At 42.6% G+C, this 17,668-nt stretch overlaps 1 protein-coding gene and 2 non-coding genes across 4 annotated transcripts in view; all 3 read left to right on the top strand.

Annotated features, from left to right (window-relative positions):
* The first annotated feature begins 441 nt into the window (after window positions 1-441).
* On the top strand, window positions 442-513 carry trnah-gug. Its single transcript has one exon. It is a non-coding gene; the product is annotated as a tRNA-His (tRNA).
* A 435-nt stretch (window positions 514-948) lies between these two features.
* On the top strand, window positions 949-1,020 carry trnah-gug. The gene has a single exon. It is a non-coding gene; the product is annotated as a tRNA-His (tRNA).
* Window positions 1,021-2,877: 1,857 nt separating this feature from the next.
* The window catches only part of ptk2aa (protein tyrosine kinase 2aa), a 54,070-nt gene continuing 39,279 nt past the window's right edge, over window positions 2,878-17,668 (top strand). The window contains exon 1 of one of the 2 annotated variants that reach the window (XM_035620295.2): window positions 2,878-3,078. Coding sequence is in view for 1 of the 2 variants with exons in the window: in XM_035620290.2 (XP_035476183.1) it covers window positions 11,808-11,826 (19 nt within the window). In the remaining variant the exon portion in view is untranslated. Of the gene's footprint in view, window positions 3,079-11,692; window positions 11,827-17,668 lie in introns of those variants that run through there. The other variant, XM_035620290.2, reaches the window with a different exon arrangement.

The following is a 17,668-nucleotide window of genomic DNA, read 5'->3' as shown; positions in this document are numbered from 1 at the left end:
TCATGCAGAAACTCCAGCTCATCCAGCTCAAACTAAACAGATCACGTGTCCTCTCTATCACCTCGAAGCAATGTCTGAACCTCAGTGTATTTATAGTCCAAACACAGCATGAGTCTAATCTCATAGGTAGAATATTCAACAATACATGGACAGACATCCTTGATCGTATAGTGGTTAGTACTCTGCGGCAGCAACTCATGTTCGAATCCGGGTCACGGCAGTGTCCCCTCTCTCTTAAATCAAATGTCAACGGGTGATCACACGCACACACTCAGAGAAAGAGTATTTAGATTTATTTGCTAAACATGCAGCTTTACTGTACATTGTGTGCAGGCGACGTTTTGTACATTTTGATGAAATAACATTGACAGAATTGGGAAACGTCCGATCTATAGGCCTTGACCGTCTGATTCCGCCGGATGTGCACGTCGCAGGCGGCCAGCCGTGATCGTATAGTGGTTAGTACTCTGCGTTGTGGCCGCAGCAACCCCGGTTCGAATCCGGGTCACGGCAGTCGGTTTTGACCGAATCGGTGCCTCAAACTGTGAAACAGACGGACACAAATATTTGTGATATATCTATTTCCTATATGTAATCATCACTCACTACATGTAAAATCTGTTTACACCGTGAATAATCGGTTTACATTGCAAATGTTCGTTTTATTTGTATTCATTTGTATGTTAATTTAATATTTACTTGTGTGTATATTGCCCTTTGTTCACTTGTTATTATTATTATTTTTGACTATCCCCTTTGCTGCTGTAACAGGGCATATTTCCACATTGTTAAAGTAATGAAGGATTATCTCATCTTATCTGACCTATATTCTTTATTATTGTTCAGTTTCCTCAGTCAAAGTTTCCATGGATACATTTAGTGTGAATTGGGTCGGGCAGGTGAAATCCACAACTGTGTGAGTGATGACACCAGCCCACGGGATGGCCAGCCGTGATCGTATAGTGGTTAGTACTCTGCGTTGTGGCCGCAGCAACCCCGGTTCGAATCCGGGTCACGGCAGTCAGTTTTAACAGCAGAGGCGCGCACACACACCAAAAAGGTGACAAACTCAAAGACTGAGAAACAGCTTAGCCCCATTGTTCCTCATGGTGCAAGCGACCTATTGCTTATTGGTCAGCAGATTAAAGAATCATCACGTCATTTAACCTTCAGTTTCTTTTAGTTTTAAAAGTCTATTTTGCCCTCTGTCTGTGTGAACTTCAAGCATGTTTTGTTCTTGTTCTTTGTGCATGTGAAATCCATACCCTCAGGAAACGCAAACATACTGCGATTACGAGTAGTGGCCACCAGGTGTCAGCTTTGAGCCTGTGTACAGAGGAGAGAGGACCAATCCAGCCTGTATCTGAGTATCTTGGCAGGGACTTTCATAAATGAGAGCGTCTAACTGCAGGCTAGAGGTGATGGATTTATTGTGTTCTGACGTGAAAACCTTTACCATGAATAGGGCGCTGTCATTCAGCCAGATAGTCTGTCAATCATGCAGACTGCCTACATTAACACAATGACGACATAAACAGTCAAATACCAGGGGCCTCAAAAGTCCACAGTTCACTTCAGATTCAGATTTGATTAAAAACTATAGTTTAGTTTTAATTTGCACCACTTAAGCACTTGTCGTTAATAAGGATCCAGTCCTGTGTCAAAAACCTATATCTAATTAAAAAAAGTAAAAAATAAATAAATAATGAAGCTGCCATGTGTAGTGTAGGTTTAATCAGGCCCCCAGAGTAAAAACTAAAAATAGTAGTGATGGATTGAATAACACTAACGATAATCATCATCATCATCATAGTAACAGTAATAGTAGTAGTGTTGTTTTGCAGTGTTGGAAAGTAGTAAAGTACATTTTCTAAGCGTTGTACTCTTGATTTTTGGAAAATCTCTGAGGTTCTTCGCTTATTTGTTGCTGCCTTTGCTACAGTCATTTGACGTCTTTACATACTGGTGACTTTGTGGATTAAGATTGTCAATACAAAATATAATTAACAATAAAAATGATGGTGTATTATTACTGGATAAGATGAGACTTTATTGAACTCTTGAGAAAAGCCTGCATGCTCAGTACATTACCTAAGTTGTCACAAAATATATAGAATCTGAACTGTGATATTAAAGGCGACAAACACAAAACAATACTTATAATCCAATAATATGATACGCGTCGTTCTGAAGTTGTTCTTCCTGGATTACTGTTGTTTATATTTTGATGTTATATTGCCTTTGTGCTCTCACTTACATTCCAAGTTGAAAGCACTTGACTTTTACTTGTGACAAAACTTTAAAAAAAAAAGTTTCCGAGCCATTCCTCCGCCACATGTAGCTTTTTTTTTAACCAAGACACAGTAGAATGAATAGTACTGCTTCTCTTACTGTAGTATATAATTACCTCTCATAGTAACATACAGGAAAGTATCTACACATCCATTCATTCATGGGGTTTTCTTTTTTTTCTTCTTCCTGCTGCTGCTGCAAGAAACTTCCCCTCACTGGGAGTAGTTTGCCCTGTGTCTGTGTCTGTGTGTGTGTGTGTGTGTGTGAGTGTGTGTGTGTGAGTGTGTGTGTCTGTGTGTGTGTGTGTGTGAGTGTGTGTGTGTCTGTGTGTGTGTGCGCGTGTCTGTGAGTGTCTGTGTGTGTGTGTGTGTGTGTGTGTGTGAGTGTGAGTCTGTGTGTGTCTGTGTGTGTGTGTGTGTGTGTGTGCGCGTGTCTGTGTGTGTGTGTGTGTGAGTGTCTGTGTGAGTGTGTGTGTCCGTGTGCGCGCAGCAGCCATATTGGAATGCTGAATGTGGAGAGGGGAAGCAGGAACAGGCGACGGGAGAGAGAGAGGGAGAGAGAGAGAGGGAGGGAGGGAGAGAGAGAGAGAGAGAGAGAGAGGGAGAGAGAGAGAGAGAGGGAGAGTGGGGGGAGACGGACGGGAGCGAACAAACACGAAGAGTCACTACTCCCCTCGGCTCTGAGGCTGAAATAACGGACTGCTCGCCGACGGTTCGCAGCTTCTGCCGCGGTCAAAGTCCACCCGAAGCCCCGGACGTCCTGGACACGACCCCGGAGCGAGTCGACGTGAGTGATGTTGCGTTTGCGGGATTATTTGTGGAGCGGAAAAAAGAAAGAAACTCTGTGTGTGTGTGTGCGTGTGCGCGCGCGTGTGTGTGTGTGTGTGTGATGCCTCCCTGCCCCGGGACGTTAGCTCTGTCCTCTTCCTCCTCTGAATCCAGTTGAACTCATTTGTCACGTCCCGCTCGCTTCACGTGAATCGTGGTCAAGTCGCGGCTCCAGAAGAAGTTAGCGTTAGCTCCCCCGGGCAGCGGTCGGTCGACAGGCGGCTCGCTCCTACTTTTCAACTCTTCTCTTCCTTTCTGAAGTAACTCGTGGCTCAGTTGGAAAAAGCCGAGCGACCGCCACAGTCACATGGAGTGACCGTGGAGGAACCATCGACTCGGATTAACCTACATTTTGATCCTGACCCCCCCCCCACACACACACAGACACACACACACACACACACACACACACACACAGACACACACACACACACACAGACACACACACACACACACACACACACACATACACACACACACACACAGACACACACACACACACACACACAGACACACAGACACACACACACACAGACACACACACACACACAGACACACACACACACACACACACAGACACACACACACACACACACACACACACACACACAGACACACACACACACACACACACACACACACACACATACACACACACACACACAGACACACACACACACACACACAGACACACAGACACACACACACACACACACACACACACACAGACACACACAGACACAAACACACACACACAGAGACACACACACACACAGACACACACACACACACACACACACACACACACACACACACACACACACACACACACACACACACAGACACACACACACACACACACAGACACACAAACACACACACAGAGACACACACACACACAGAGACACACACACACACACACACACGCACACACACACACACACAGACACGCGCACACAGACACACACACACACACACACACACACACACACAGCCTCACGTATTCACACCTGGACCTTTTCATTTGCCTGGACTCGCTGCTTCTCCTCCTTTCAACGCAGCAGTTATGTTTAATTTCCCTCATTTGAGACTCGAATAAACCTAAATTATCCTTCCCAGTCATGTTGGGTTGTTTCCTCCATGATCATGGTGATTAGTTGGGTTTATGACAGTGACGCCTGCTGCACTCGCCTCCTGTACAGCATAGGTGCATTATGAATTATGCAGAGTGGCATCCTCTCACACGTTTGATCTGGCAAATTACAAGATCGAACAACTGTCCCCATAACTTAATAACTGATTACGTTGGTCGAATAACTGATCAGACAATTTGTAGGAAAAATATCAATCAGCAACTTGATCAAATATCATTTGATCCCATGTGTTAAATCAAGCAAATGTCTATTTGAACATGCAAATAATAATTTGATTGAATATTATTTGTTGGTTTTGGACGGTTTCTCTGAGGAAATTATTATTTTGTTAAAAATGAATCAGTGGGATGATATGATAACACCACCAAGCTGAAATAGGCTTGACGCTATCGCGAGGAAAAACCTCAGTTGCAATGCACGTTATTGTACATTTTATTTGTTATTGTGTAGTATTTCTTATAAGATAAGTTAAGATATTCCTTTATTCGTCCCACAATGGGGAAATTTGGACATTACAGCGGCAAAGTGGACAGAAGAATATAGAAAGAAATTTTCAAAAAGGGTTAGTATGTACAAAATATAACAAAATAATAACATTAAATAAAAAAGGTATATAACTACTATATACAGAGCAGCAGCAATTATTCATCTTAGATTCTGTCATCTATTCTTAATATATGTCTTATTACATTTACCCCTTGTGCCGCCACACTTCTGTGCTGCTGTGCCCAATTGAAATTTTTCGTATGGGTGAAATCAGTAAAGGCACATCTATCTATCTTGACTTATCCTATCTACGTTAATTCATATTCCCTTTCCTAATACGTTTTTGCCTTTTTGTAAACAAAATGCAATATGTGCTCGTCAAATACTGCAGAGAAATACTGTGCTCTGTGTTCTGCATTTTGCAAACTGTGGAAAGGGCTGAGGTGCTGAGCCCTTTTTTTCCCTCTTTTTTTTGCCTCTACTTCATATTCCAGATGCAAGAAAATGCTAATGAATTGCAGTATCCTGAGGCCACCGAGGCTCAGACCTGCAGTTCACCAATGGGAGGTGCCGTTATGCACACATGCATTTTTACAATTCTCTGGATGAGCTGAACGTCGACCCTTAGTTTGAATGCCGATGGGATCTGTGTTCTCAGTGCAGAGAGATGCAAAGTTTCTTTAGGGTCACGGTTTGAATTTTAGACGCACCTGCACAATTTAGTGTATTGCCGGTACAATATACATATTGTATGTTAGCTGACAGTTTATTCCCTAGTTGGAATCCTCAATTCACACTGGCTCTCATTGACGAGCAGGATGTGGTGGTGTAAAGATAAACGTGGCCAGGATGATGTCCTGCAGACTCGACTTCCGACAAGTACAACAAGCCATAATGATTTGTCTCATGTGTTGCTCCGAACGCTGTCAGCCCTAAAACGAAATCTTCTCGCCTATTAATTTAAACGTAATTGGTCGGAATAGACGTCCACAGAGCAAACAGGCAAACAAGCTGTCCCACTGCTAATTAGCTTATCCACTTGATGAGCTTTTATGTAGTTCCACTCCGGCTGCGTTCATTAGGTCACTCACCGTGACCCCAGTGCGACCGACACCACGCGATGAGCGCTCTTCCACGGCATGTTCGTACGGGCAGTGATCCCTTTCTCTGCCAGTTTTTTTGCACGTGATAGCTCACAACTTTTTTTACGCTGCTCGAGAAACGAAGATGGTCGGATTTTGATTACGCCGATCTTCTTCCCATTCATGTGTATTTGAACCATGTGGTACAGACTCAGTCTGCTAATTTGGCATCATAAGACCAAAATAAACGCAGTGCAATCCATTATCTCAAGCAGAAACGTATCATTACCGTGTGTGTGTGAGTGTGTGTGTGTGTGTGTGTGTGTGTGTGTGTGTGCGTGTGTGTGTGCGTGTGCGCGTGTGTGTGTGTAAAAAGTGGAAAACAAGGTTGTTTTGCTTCATTTTCAGACATGCATCACATGGCTCTGGGAAATCCCTTTACGGGACCCTCTGCTTTTGTTTCCAAATTTTTGCATGATTTGCAAAAATATTAATTCAGGAGACTTCTTTTTGATAGATGTCCGTAAGTTGGTGGGAAGAAACGAATACACGTCACAGGGAGTAAAATAGTTGCACCTTTCTGACTCTACACGTCCTGTGGCTACAGCAGGTTAATATACAGGCGTGGTGGTGGTGTGTGTGTGTGTGTGTGTGTGTGTAAATTGCAGAGCAGTGCAGGAGGCCTGTATTTATAGAAACACTTGACTACACTCAGAGATCGTGCAGGAGCAGTCCGCCACATTGCAGAGACCTCCACTGTTGGCTGTCTCTCTTTCATTCCTGCGAGGTTGTTCTCCCTTTTGGTTTGACATTTATTATATGCTTTTAAAATATTTTCTATTCCATGCAGGTATCTGCTATGTATGGCTCCCGAGTTTTTTTTCTCTCCAGTCAATCTGAACAGGCAGGCAGACTGAGACGGAGAAAGACAAGAAGGGTAACAAAGCCTGCAGTCAAGTGTCTGTCGATTCCAGAATGTGGTGGGAATCTAATGATTCTAACTAGTGACAGCAGTCAACGCAGACACACACTGTGTGTGTGTGGAGTTATGTAGAGGTTCTGAATAAGCATACGTATGTGTGTGTCATGAGGAATTCGTGATACCAAATGAAGTAATTTGTCTGGGGCAGAAGAATGATGCTAAAACTGTTTCTTTGGCCTTTGAGCATTTAAAAAAAAAAAAATCAAAATCTTTGCTGTGTTCTGCAGTTTTTTATACAGTTGATTGGCCACTTCCTACCTGCTGTGTACGTACACGCAGCTGTGAGGACGTCTAAGCTGTTCTCGCACATCCTGCATGAATGTGTGATTACTATTAACAAACTCACCTCAGGAAGGAAAATAACTTTGTGTAGTGCTTGCAACTTTATTTGAAAATATGACTATCATAGTGTGTGTGTGTCCGTATCCGTGTGTGTGTGTGTGTGTGTGTGTGTGTGTGTGTGTGTGTGTGTGTGTGTGTGTGTGTGTGTGTGTGTGTGTGTGTGTGTGTGTGTGTGTGTGTGTGTGTGTGTGTGTGTGTGTGTGTGTGTGTGTGTGTGTCCGTGTGTGTGCGTGCGTGCGTGCGTGTATGGAAGGGTGTGGGGGCTACTTCCTGAAGGCAACCAATTCAGAAGCAAAGGGAATGGACCTTCATTCAGCCTCCTGTCTGTAAACACACACACACACACAGTCACAGAGCACTTACTGTACATCCTAAAGCATGCTGCGTCCCTCAGGAGCTCAAAGGAAAACGCCTTCTTCCTCCCTGCAGCAGCAGCAGCAGCAACACTACTCAGGCCTCTCCGAGTGTTTGTGTGTTCTTCGGTGTGTGTGTTTGAGAGTTGAAAGGGCTGTTTGATGGTTAAGAGTTGGTTTTAGTGCTCAGGTCTAGAATCACTGTAGGTATTAGTTGGGTTAGAGTAGGTGTTGTAGGGTTAGGCATTTAGTTGTGATGGTGTGTCCTCACAACCACAGAAAGTCTGTGTGCTCGTTGGCAAGTTTTTGCACGCTTGTTTGTGTGTTACTGTGATAATGACTGTTTACCCTAGATAACATGAGTAAACTTTTTCCTGTTTTTTGTGGGTTGCAAATATCTTTACTCCTTTTAAAGCTGGTTTGGCACTGTGTGTGTGTGTGCGTGTGTGTGTACATACATGGTCCAGCCATTTTAGGGATGTCATTACTGCAGAATATTGCGCGCTTAAGGAATTTGTATTGGTCCCAACGAACCAGCTATTACTGTTTTATAACCTGACTCTATATTGAACCTCTGTAGTGTAGCAGGTGGCCGTGTGCTTTACAGTATTGCATTTCTTCTGTGGTCAAAGTTACGTATCGTTCATTGGAAGACAGAAGCTTTAGTAGTTTTTCTGAGGTTGGCTTTAATGCAGTTGTGTCAGTGTGTGTGTATGTGTCGGTTGGCCACAACAGCGGATTGTGTTCTGTGTGTGCTGAAATTTGCTACAATGGCAGGAAATGACATCATAGTTAATGACTTGGCTCTCATCGGAATACTCCCCCCCCTCCCTACACACACACACACACACACACACACACACATGCTTAGTGCAAGTTACAACCTGCAACCAACCTGCTTTGGTCAGGCAGGTCACTGGTGCAGCATGTCAGCTAGTGATGAATGGAACTGGAACACAGTGATTCCCTCTTGGGGGGGGGGGGGGGGGGGGGGGGGGGTGTGTGTGTGTGTGTGTGTGTGTGTGTGTGTGTGTGTGTGTGTGTGTGTGTGTGTGTCTGCGCGCTCAACTATACTCTACAAACTTTTTACTGTTCACTTGTCCATTAATTTTTCTCTGAGCAAAGCATGTGACTGAAGTGCAGTCTACCAAAGAACAATTACTACCACACACATTGTAAATAAGTTATCCCACTCCCTCTGAGTGTGTGTCGTGTTTGAGCGGACAGTCACCGTAATTGCATTGCAGTGAGTCAGAGAAGGAGAGAGAGAAGGAGAGAGAGAGAGAGAGAGAGAGAAAGAAGCAATTGTTCGAATTTGTCTTATAGACACAAAGAGAAAAGAAGTGGTAGGAGGAGCGGGGAGAAAAACAGAAATGGTTTGATGAGGGAAGAGGACACAGAGAGTGAAGGAGAAGGGTCACCGAGATGTACAACTTCCCTACATTTTTAAACTTATGGAAACCTGTACAGAATGAAAATGATTTATCACCTTCTGGACGTGAAAATAAAAAATTTGGGCCATAGGCAGGATGTTTAATTTTCATACAGCTGTTGTAAAGTAAAAAAAACTCTCGTTGGTTGGTTTCTTTTACTACCCACTGTGTGTGTCTATTTGTTCAGCTGTCCACCAGTTATGATGCCACAGGATATATCTCAGACACCGAATACACTTTGTTCAAGCAATACAAATATATTGATCGGAGTAATTGGTGATAGTGGACTTAAACATGTAAGAAAATATGTTTATGTTTTCTATTATGTTACAGAATTTAAAAAAGCAGAAAAGATGTGCATTCATGTTTACATTTTGCATTAGAAAAAAATGGCTGATATATTGTTATCAGAAATGTTTTACTTTTATTATCGGTATTGGCAGTGGTCGCCCAAAATCCTAGTTGGTCCAGCTCTAGTCCAGTCTGCAGGATTCAGGGTGTTCTGTCAGCAGACATTGTAATATACATTATGTTTTCATTATTTTGTAATCACCCGAAACTAAGAATCTTAATGTTTCATTAAGTTAGAATGAGCCCGTCATATTTCTTTTCGAAGCGGGTCCTGCTCCATGGAGTGCGTCATGTTCCTACAGTAGCCTGGAATGGACAAACCAAACACTGGATCTAGAGAGGACCTTTCACTAATTACCTAACTTAGAGGCCACCGTAGGTTCTCCGAAGCGCTAGGAAGGGGAGGCAAGGGGATAATCGGTTGGTTGGAATGTGCAACTTCATCGCTAGATGCCACTAAATCCTACACACTGAACCTTTAAATCTCCCACATTCGCTGCCAGTTGGGACAAAACTCTCACAATAGCAAGTGTGAGTATGGAAGTACGCAGAAAGAGAGAGAGAGAGAGAGAGAGAGAGAGAGAGAGAGAGAGAGAGAGAGAGAGAGAGAGAGAGAGTGGAGAGAGTCAGTGTCTGCTTGGTCAATCATATGACCTCATCTCTTCTCTAGATTCATGCCCGGCCACAGACAGACACACAAACGCTGTGCACCCACACGCCCGCATAAACACAGTCATAATAGATCAGAGGGATCACACAGACACACACACACACACACACACACACACACACACACACACACACACACACACACACACACACACACACACACACACACACACACACACGCACGCAGAGCGAAACACCTGGATACGAGCCATAGGTATGACATCACACGCACACATGTGCTCACAGACTGGTGTTGCTGAGGTCAGGGTATAATGCCACAGTGTGTGTCTGTCTGTGTGTCAATGTATATGTGTCTGTCTGTGTGCTTAGTCACCAGCAGACGCACTCCTGTAACAAAGGTTCATTGAAGAATAGCCTTGAGGCTGTCGGTCTCTCTCTCTGTCTGTCTGTCAAACACAAGAAAACAACACCATAAAAGATATTTCATTACAGTAAGTTGGAGCATCAAAGAGCAGTAGACCAAGTGTAATATATGGATGGAACAGGAGGTTATTTAGCTGTTTTAAATTTTAAATAGAAGTTCTTTTTTTATTAATGTTTTGGATGTTCAGGCGAAGTAGACAGGCATTTTAACGCAGGAAGTGGCAATAATGTGCAGACCAACAACAGCAGAGTTGTTCTGGCTTCATAATTCATGACCACCAGAGGGCGACATTAACACATCTCCTCATCAAGCAGGGACCCGGAGAGGGAGGGGGCAGGGCTTAGATCTACCTTCTGTGTGAGATCTACCTTATATTTTGTGTGTGTCTGTCTGTGTGTGTGTGTGTGTGTGTGTGTGTGTGTGTGTGTGTGTGTGTGTGTGTGTGTGTGTGTGTGTGTGTGTGTGTGTGTGTGTGTGTGTGTGTGTGTGTGTGTGTGTGTGTGTGTGTGTGTGTGTGTGTGTGTGTGTGTGTGAGAGAGAGAGACATCTTGGCCTACTAATCCAGTGGCCCATTAATCTGCTTTACTCCTGAAAACTCTTGTCCTTTCTCTCTGCCTGTTTGCTTGTATGTGTACACAGTCTGTGCCATACAGACAGAACAACTCTGACTGTTTGCCCTCCACATGTTCTGGCTTTTCCTATAATTAGTTTTTTATTTGTCTTGAAGATGGATCACGTCTGGGGGACAGTGACGAGTGAAGAACATTGCATTATGACTAATTGAGAAGCCCCCCAGGGCTTCATTTGTGTCTAAGAGGCAGAATAGCCAGAGGCCAAACAAACACACACACACACACACACACACACACACACACACTGTTTAAATTACCCATACTCTTATCCCCCATCCTGTTACGTGTCTTTTCCCTCCTCTCCTTTTACTCCTCCTTTCCTGCAGTTGTTCTGTCACTTCTTTCCATCTCTTACCATGTCTTTCCCTCCTCACTTGCTTTCCCTCTCTTTCTCTCGTACATCTCACTCCCTCTCTCCCCCTCCATGCCTCTCCAGGGAGACAAAGACACCCCTTCCCCCTCCCCACCTCCTTCCTCCTCCTTTTCTCTCTTTTTTGCCTCCCTCCCCCCTTCTCGGTCATAGGCTGCTGCTGCCGCCTAATGCTCCTCTCTCTCTCTCCCTCCCTCCTCCCTTTACTCTACTCCCACTCGTGCTTCGTGTATCCGTGTGTCAGTGTAGTAGCAGCAGTAGTTGTAGTAGTAGAGGAAGGAAGAGGAGGAGGAGGAGGAGGCTGGGCTCTAAACTCATCATCATTACTGAGTTAGCTGACTGCGTTGACCCAAAGACGACAGAAGCCCAGGATTTTGGCTTTTCCCAATTTAGCTGTCTGTCAGGAAGAGATTACCTCTTCTCCTCTCTTCTCTTTTCTTAAACTTTAAATGGAAGGACTATATCATGGTAAGGACGATATCAGTGTGTGTGAGTGCATGATTTTGTTTAGTTTGTGTATTTTAAAATGAGCGTAAACCACATTTGTGTTTTCAATCTGCAAATTCAAAACTCAAAATAATCCTGTGAAGTTTAGCATTTATATTCTGAACATACTGTATGTATTTGAAATATTTATGAATGCAGTTTTGTAGTTGTTACTGTAGTGATGATGATGATGGCCATGAGGAGGTGAAGGAGGAAGTAGAAAAGGATGTATATTGTAATATACACCTCTATGCACACTCCCATTGATTGAAACAATTAGTCGGGGGGGGGGATCGATCATGTTATAAGAAAAAATGCCAAGCATATTTTGTTTGAGCCTGAGATTAGTTGTTTCATGTTGTAAATTAAACATCTTTGCTTTTGGACTGTTTATTTCACAAAAATAAGATATATTTTTTCAATTCTATTTTCTGACAGTTTATAGCTCAAGAAATTATGAAACATAAACAGCCGGTGAATCGATATTAAAAGTTAGTTATTTGAAGCCCTTATGGAAAACATTCCAACATTTTAAGCTTTGTTTACCTCTCAATGAGGCGTGTGTGTGTGTGTGAGAGTGTGTGAGTAAGTATGAGGAGATGTGTTTTTGTTGCCTCTGTGTAGGAGGCTTCAACTTCAAGTGTGCATTTGCAGTGATGATGATGGGGGTTAGCGCTGCGTGTGTATGCGCTTGTGTATGTAATGATGTGGGAGTCAGTATGTGTGTCACATTAGTCGGTTGTGTTTGAAGTGTGTGCATCTTTTATGTGCAGTGTTGCTGATGAGGCTTTGTGCGTTGATGTTGGTGTGTACTTTTGTGTGTTCTGTGGGCATTTGTTGCATGTGTAGATGTGTGCTGTTGAAGCATGAAGTAAAAAAAAAAAATCCTCCCACTGCGTTTTGTTTCTGGGTTAGATCATCCATATTTCAGGGCGTTTTAATAGTTCGATCTTGGTTCATAATTGATGGAGATTTGCTTAACATGACGCAGAGCTAGTAGCATACCCTCCTTCTATCGGTCACACACACACACACACACACACACACACACACACACACACACACACAGGACACTGCAACTTTACCTGCCTTACATTCACACAGTTAAGCTGACACTCCTTCAGATATCGATTCTTTGATTGACAGAAAGTCAAACAGGTAAGATAATAATTGATCCCCATGGGGGATATTAAGGTATTACATTAGCCTAAAGACAGAATGAGTTCAAGTAAAATAAGAATAGAATCAAATCGAATGGGATAAAAATAATTTCAAATGAAATAAAACAGAACTATATTAACTATATATAAAAACAATCTGACACGGATCACAAATGTTACAGGAGATATAAAGAGGTACAGTTAAGTCTATTTTATTTACATACCCTGAAAGGCTCAGAGGCCCAGAGGGTTTTATCTGTATCCTATAAGACCTTTGATCCAGATCAGGATCAAGTCCACAAGAATAAATAATATGGAATAAATACCCTTCACCATACAAAGGTTTGGAATTGTTTGCCATATTTAGTTAAATATACACGTTAGTTTTCATTATAGCATATTCTGGTACTACTCCCCTAAAATCTACCATCAAACTGAGATGTGAAGATTATTTTTTAGCCTTGTAAACCAGTTCCCCTGCGTTTGCTCTCTTACAGGATCAAAGAAATATACAATTTTAATGTTGTTTGATTCTTACTCAAAAAAAACTAAAACTAAAAATCGTTTTCAGTTGGTAAGCAAGTGTAGATTTCTGCTTTAACCCACAGCTGGGACTTCACATTGGTTTGCTGTCAGTTGTTTATAATGTCAGATGTCGTGTTCTGATCTTGTAAAAAACATTGACTGGCGTCATTTATAAAAGAAATCATTTTAAATCTTTCTCTCCTGTTCACCTGTCCTCAATCTGTTGTGTTGAATTATGCATAGTGTATCTGGTTTGAGTGTGATACCTCAACATGTGTGCTGTTCCACTAAGCCAGTTAGCTTCATCACTGCACCTGAACTACATACACACACTTGAGTGAATGTGTGTGTGTGTGTGTGTGTGTGTGTATGTGTGTGTGTGTGTGTGTGTGCTTTTGCAGATAACTGTGTGTGAGCAGCCATGCGTTTACGTGACCTTATTATGTTGAATGCGTGTTGGACTTATCTGGCGTATGCATCATCTGTGAGCGTTCGTGTGTGTGTGTGTGTGTGTGTGTGTGTGTGTGTGTGTGTGTGTGTGTCTGTGTGTGTGTGTCTGTCTGTGTGTGTGTGTCTGTGTGTGTCTGTGTCTGTGTCCTGCATTTTATCATGTGTTAGTGACAGGTTTTGAATAATTGCTCAACGTGAATGTGGAATAATGAGATGAGAAAAATGCACATGTGCCTCTGTTTGAACACATAACCTATAATACAGCTCACAGAGTCACTAAAAAACTCAGATTGTCCTCCATCAATTACAATTATCTCTTCCACCAAAGTCATAACTGTGCTTAAAAACTACACAAATACATTTTCAAGGACGAAAACACAATTTATGTGTTTGATTTTGTGCATATTTCTGTGTGTGTGTGTGTGACTGGCAGGTGTGATTGATGCCTGGGGCGTTATGTTGTTGCATCGTAAGACTGCACGCTCCAGTAACACCCCATTGTCCAGAGGGCCAGACACACACCCACCTACACTCACACACACACACACACACACACACACACACACACACACACACACACACACACACACACACACACACACACACACACACACACACACACACACACACACACACACAAGCGAGCGAGCGTGTGCCAGCTCAGCTTGAAGGTTGGCCATTAAACACCGAGCAATGAGGCAGAACAGCTGGCTGCTCTCCTCAGGTTGAATCGGTTGATTCTTCGAGGAGACGTGCTTTATCTTTGGTGGGAAAAGAACAGAACATCTGCCTCGTGGTTCTCCTCCAGACACTTTGGTTTTGTCACTGTTGAACCAAGCTGAGCTGTTTTGTTGATGTTTTTTTTAATATTTTTGTCTCACCAACATGACAGCTTCTTCAGCGATTCCTTTGTTAAATGTAAATTCAAAAAGCCACAGTCTGGTTCCCGTCAAATATACAGATCCACTGGAAGCTCCCACTAAAAATAAGAATAAATCTAAACATTTGTGAGATCTTAAAGTACAACCTTTTTATGCTGAAAACAGTGATTTCATTTAAATGATCATGGGAATGTTCTTGAATTGAGCACACCTTTTTCATTTATCCATGGAGTACACCCTCAAAAGCCAATAAGATTTTCGGTTGACTTCTGGATTATTGCATTACATTACATTACATCCATTTAGCAGATGCTTTTGTCCAAAGCGACTTACAATAAGTGCATTCAACCATGAAGATATTACCCAAAAAGTGCAATAAGTACATGTACATTTATCAAAAATCTTTATTGCAAAACTTTTATCTGTGCCATCATGATTTTGGGAGCCTAAATACAATCGCCACAAGTAAAAAGATAATGTTAAAAGATAAACGCACTTCACCACGGTTGCACGACTTCATGACTGAGCTTCCAACTTGTTACAGGATTTGACGCTTACCTCTTGGTCAATAGCCTTTCCTCTACCTTCCTGTTTATACTCCTTACCACGTGTGTGTAAAGGAGTATATTTATCCACCTCTGTTTACCTTTTTTCTTCTTCTCATTTTTCTGCATCCAGAGCTATGATTTTGAGAGCAATTTTTTTGGCCCAAGACCGACTGTGTTTGGGCTTCCTGACCTCTTGTATTTATTTTGCTAACGCCCGTACAAAATAGTTTGTGTAGGTCACTTGCTCGCAGTAAGAAAACATTTGGAGTTACTGAGAGGCCACCGCGCATCGAATGTGTCTGCATCAATTAATAGACAAAATGCATTTCTATTTTTTTTTAAAAAAAGTCTATGGAATGAATGAATGAATCCTTGCTCCTCTCGTTTCTCGACAACAGCTTGAGAAGCAGGTGTTTTGGGCCGCCTGCCAGTCCACGTGTGTGTGTGTGTGTGTGTGTGTGTGTGTGTGTGTGTGTGTGTGTGTGTGTGTGTGTGTGTGTGTGTGTGTGTGTGTGTGTGTGTGTGTGTGTGTGTGTGTGTGTGTGTGTGTGTGTGTGTGTGTGTGTGTGTGTGTGTGTGTGTGTGTGTGTGTGTGTGTGTGTGTGTGTGTGAGAAAGACCCATGGCCCTCTTTGATATATGGGCAGCGGAGGCTGTTAAACAGACTGGTATGTAATTAGCACCATGCTGGCGCTCCTGCAGGATATTCCATGGAGAAAAAAATCTCACAGTGAACTAAAGTCAACACTGTTCAACACTGTTCAACCCAGCTAATGATTTAAATCAACTAAGATTATGACATTAAAAACAAAAATACAAACTGCTGTAAATAAACAAAGAATGAATGAAGGAAAAAACGTGAGTCTGTACAATGTGTTTTGACTGAGAGTCTAATAAAGATCACAGCAGCTCCTCAGGTGCTTCGTAATCTTTTTTTCTTTTCTTCCTGTGACGCCACAGCAGCAACACCAGCACGGCTGCAGATCTCAGGCTTCATAACACTTAACCTACACTGCTCTCTAACAAGAGAGGCAGGAACCGACACAGAGTGAGGCATCCAGGAGACAGATGGTGTTTCAGATCTATCTAGATGTCATTATGGACACTTAAAGACAGACTCACCATTATCCACTGTGGGTTAGAATGCTGTTAGTAATGGGTATACGTTAGTCATTTATCATAATGGGTATACTTTGGCTTCATATTGAAGATGTGATACATTTCAATTGAGGAAATAAAAATGTATTTATCTGCAGATTTACGTGAAATAGTGATATTGATAGATAATAAATGATAGAGGTTTATGACAAGGCCTTGTTCTATTTCTAATGAAAAACATAAATAACCTTACAGTACAGTATTTAGTGGAGCTTGTCATGAGAGCTGGATTCACATAAAGCCGATTTTTAAACCCCAATTCAAATGTTGAAATTGAAATTGTGAAATATTTACAGAGAGGGACGGTGACAAATTCTCCGAGCATATTGATGGTATTGAGGATGGACGCACACACATGCACGCGCGCGCACGCACGCACACACACACATACACACACATACACACCATGAGTCACCTTGTTGGCATTTCCTTTCACTCTGAGGGTTTTCATCTTACCGTTACATCATCTTTGTTGACAACCCCTGATGTCATTTCACTGTGTGTGTGTGTGTGTGTGTGTGTGTGTGTGTGTGTGTGTGTGTGTGTGTGTGTGTGTGTGTGTGTGTGTGTGTGTGTGTGTGTGTGTGTGTGTGTGTGTGTGTGTGTGTGTGTGTGTGTGTGTGTGTGTGTGTGTGTGTGTGTCCTTACCCAGTGTTTGTGTACATCAGGGTGTCTAAAGCATTCAGCCACTTATCCTCCTGACCTCTTCCTACATGCAGCCCTATCACTGCTCTAAATGGGTGTCAGATTCCCAAAAGGCTTCTCTTGTGCTTCCGGTGAGAGTTTGGGAGCGGTAGTGTCGATACAGTGTTAGTGCACCTATAGCCACTCAATAATAAGAGTAAGAGTACGACGGTCTATGACCATGCCTTTCAACTTTGGTGCAAAATTCAGAATTTAAGTAGGTTTTCTCCTCACATGTCTTATGTAGTATGCAAAACCCTATGCACATTCACCTAGAAGTCAGATACAGTAAGCAATGTCCTGCAGTTCATGCCTAAAAACCATGTAAACTTTGCAACAATTAATAGTATGAAAGCTGCTAAGCATAAACCCCGGAACTATAAGGCCTGGTCCCAATTAGCTTTTTATTCTGTAGCAAT

Source organism: Scophthalmus maximus, chromosome 22 (genome assembly GCF_022379125.1).
Source record: "Scophthalmus maximus strain ysfricsl-2021 chromosome 22, ASM2237912v1, whole genome shotgun sequence".
In the NCBI taxonomy this organism is placed as follows: domain Eukaryota; kingdom Metazoa; phylum Chordata; class Actinopteri; order Pleuronectiformes; family Scophthalmidae; genus Scophthalmus; species Scophthalmus maximus.
Note: the sequence above shows the minus strand (reverse complement) of the source record. Positions and strands in the feature narration are given on the sequence as shown.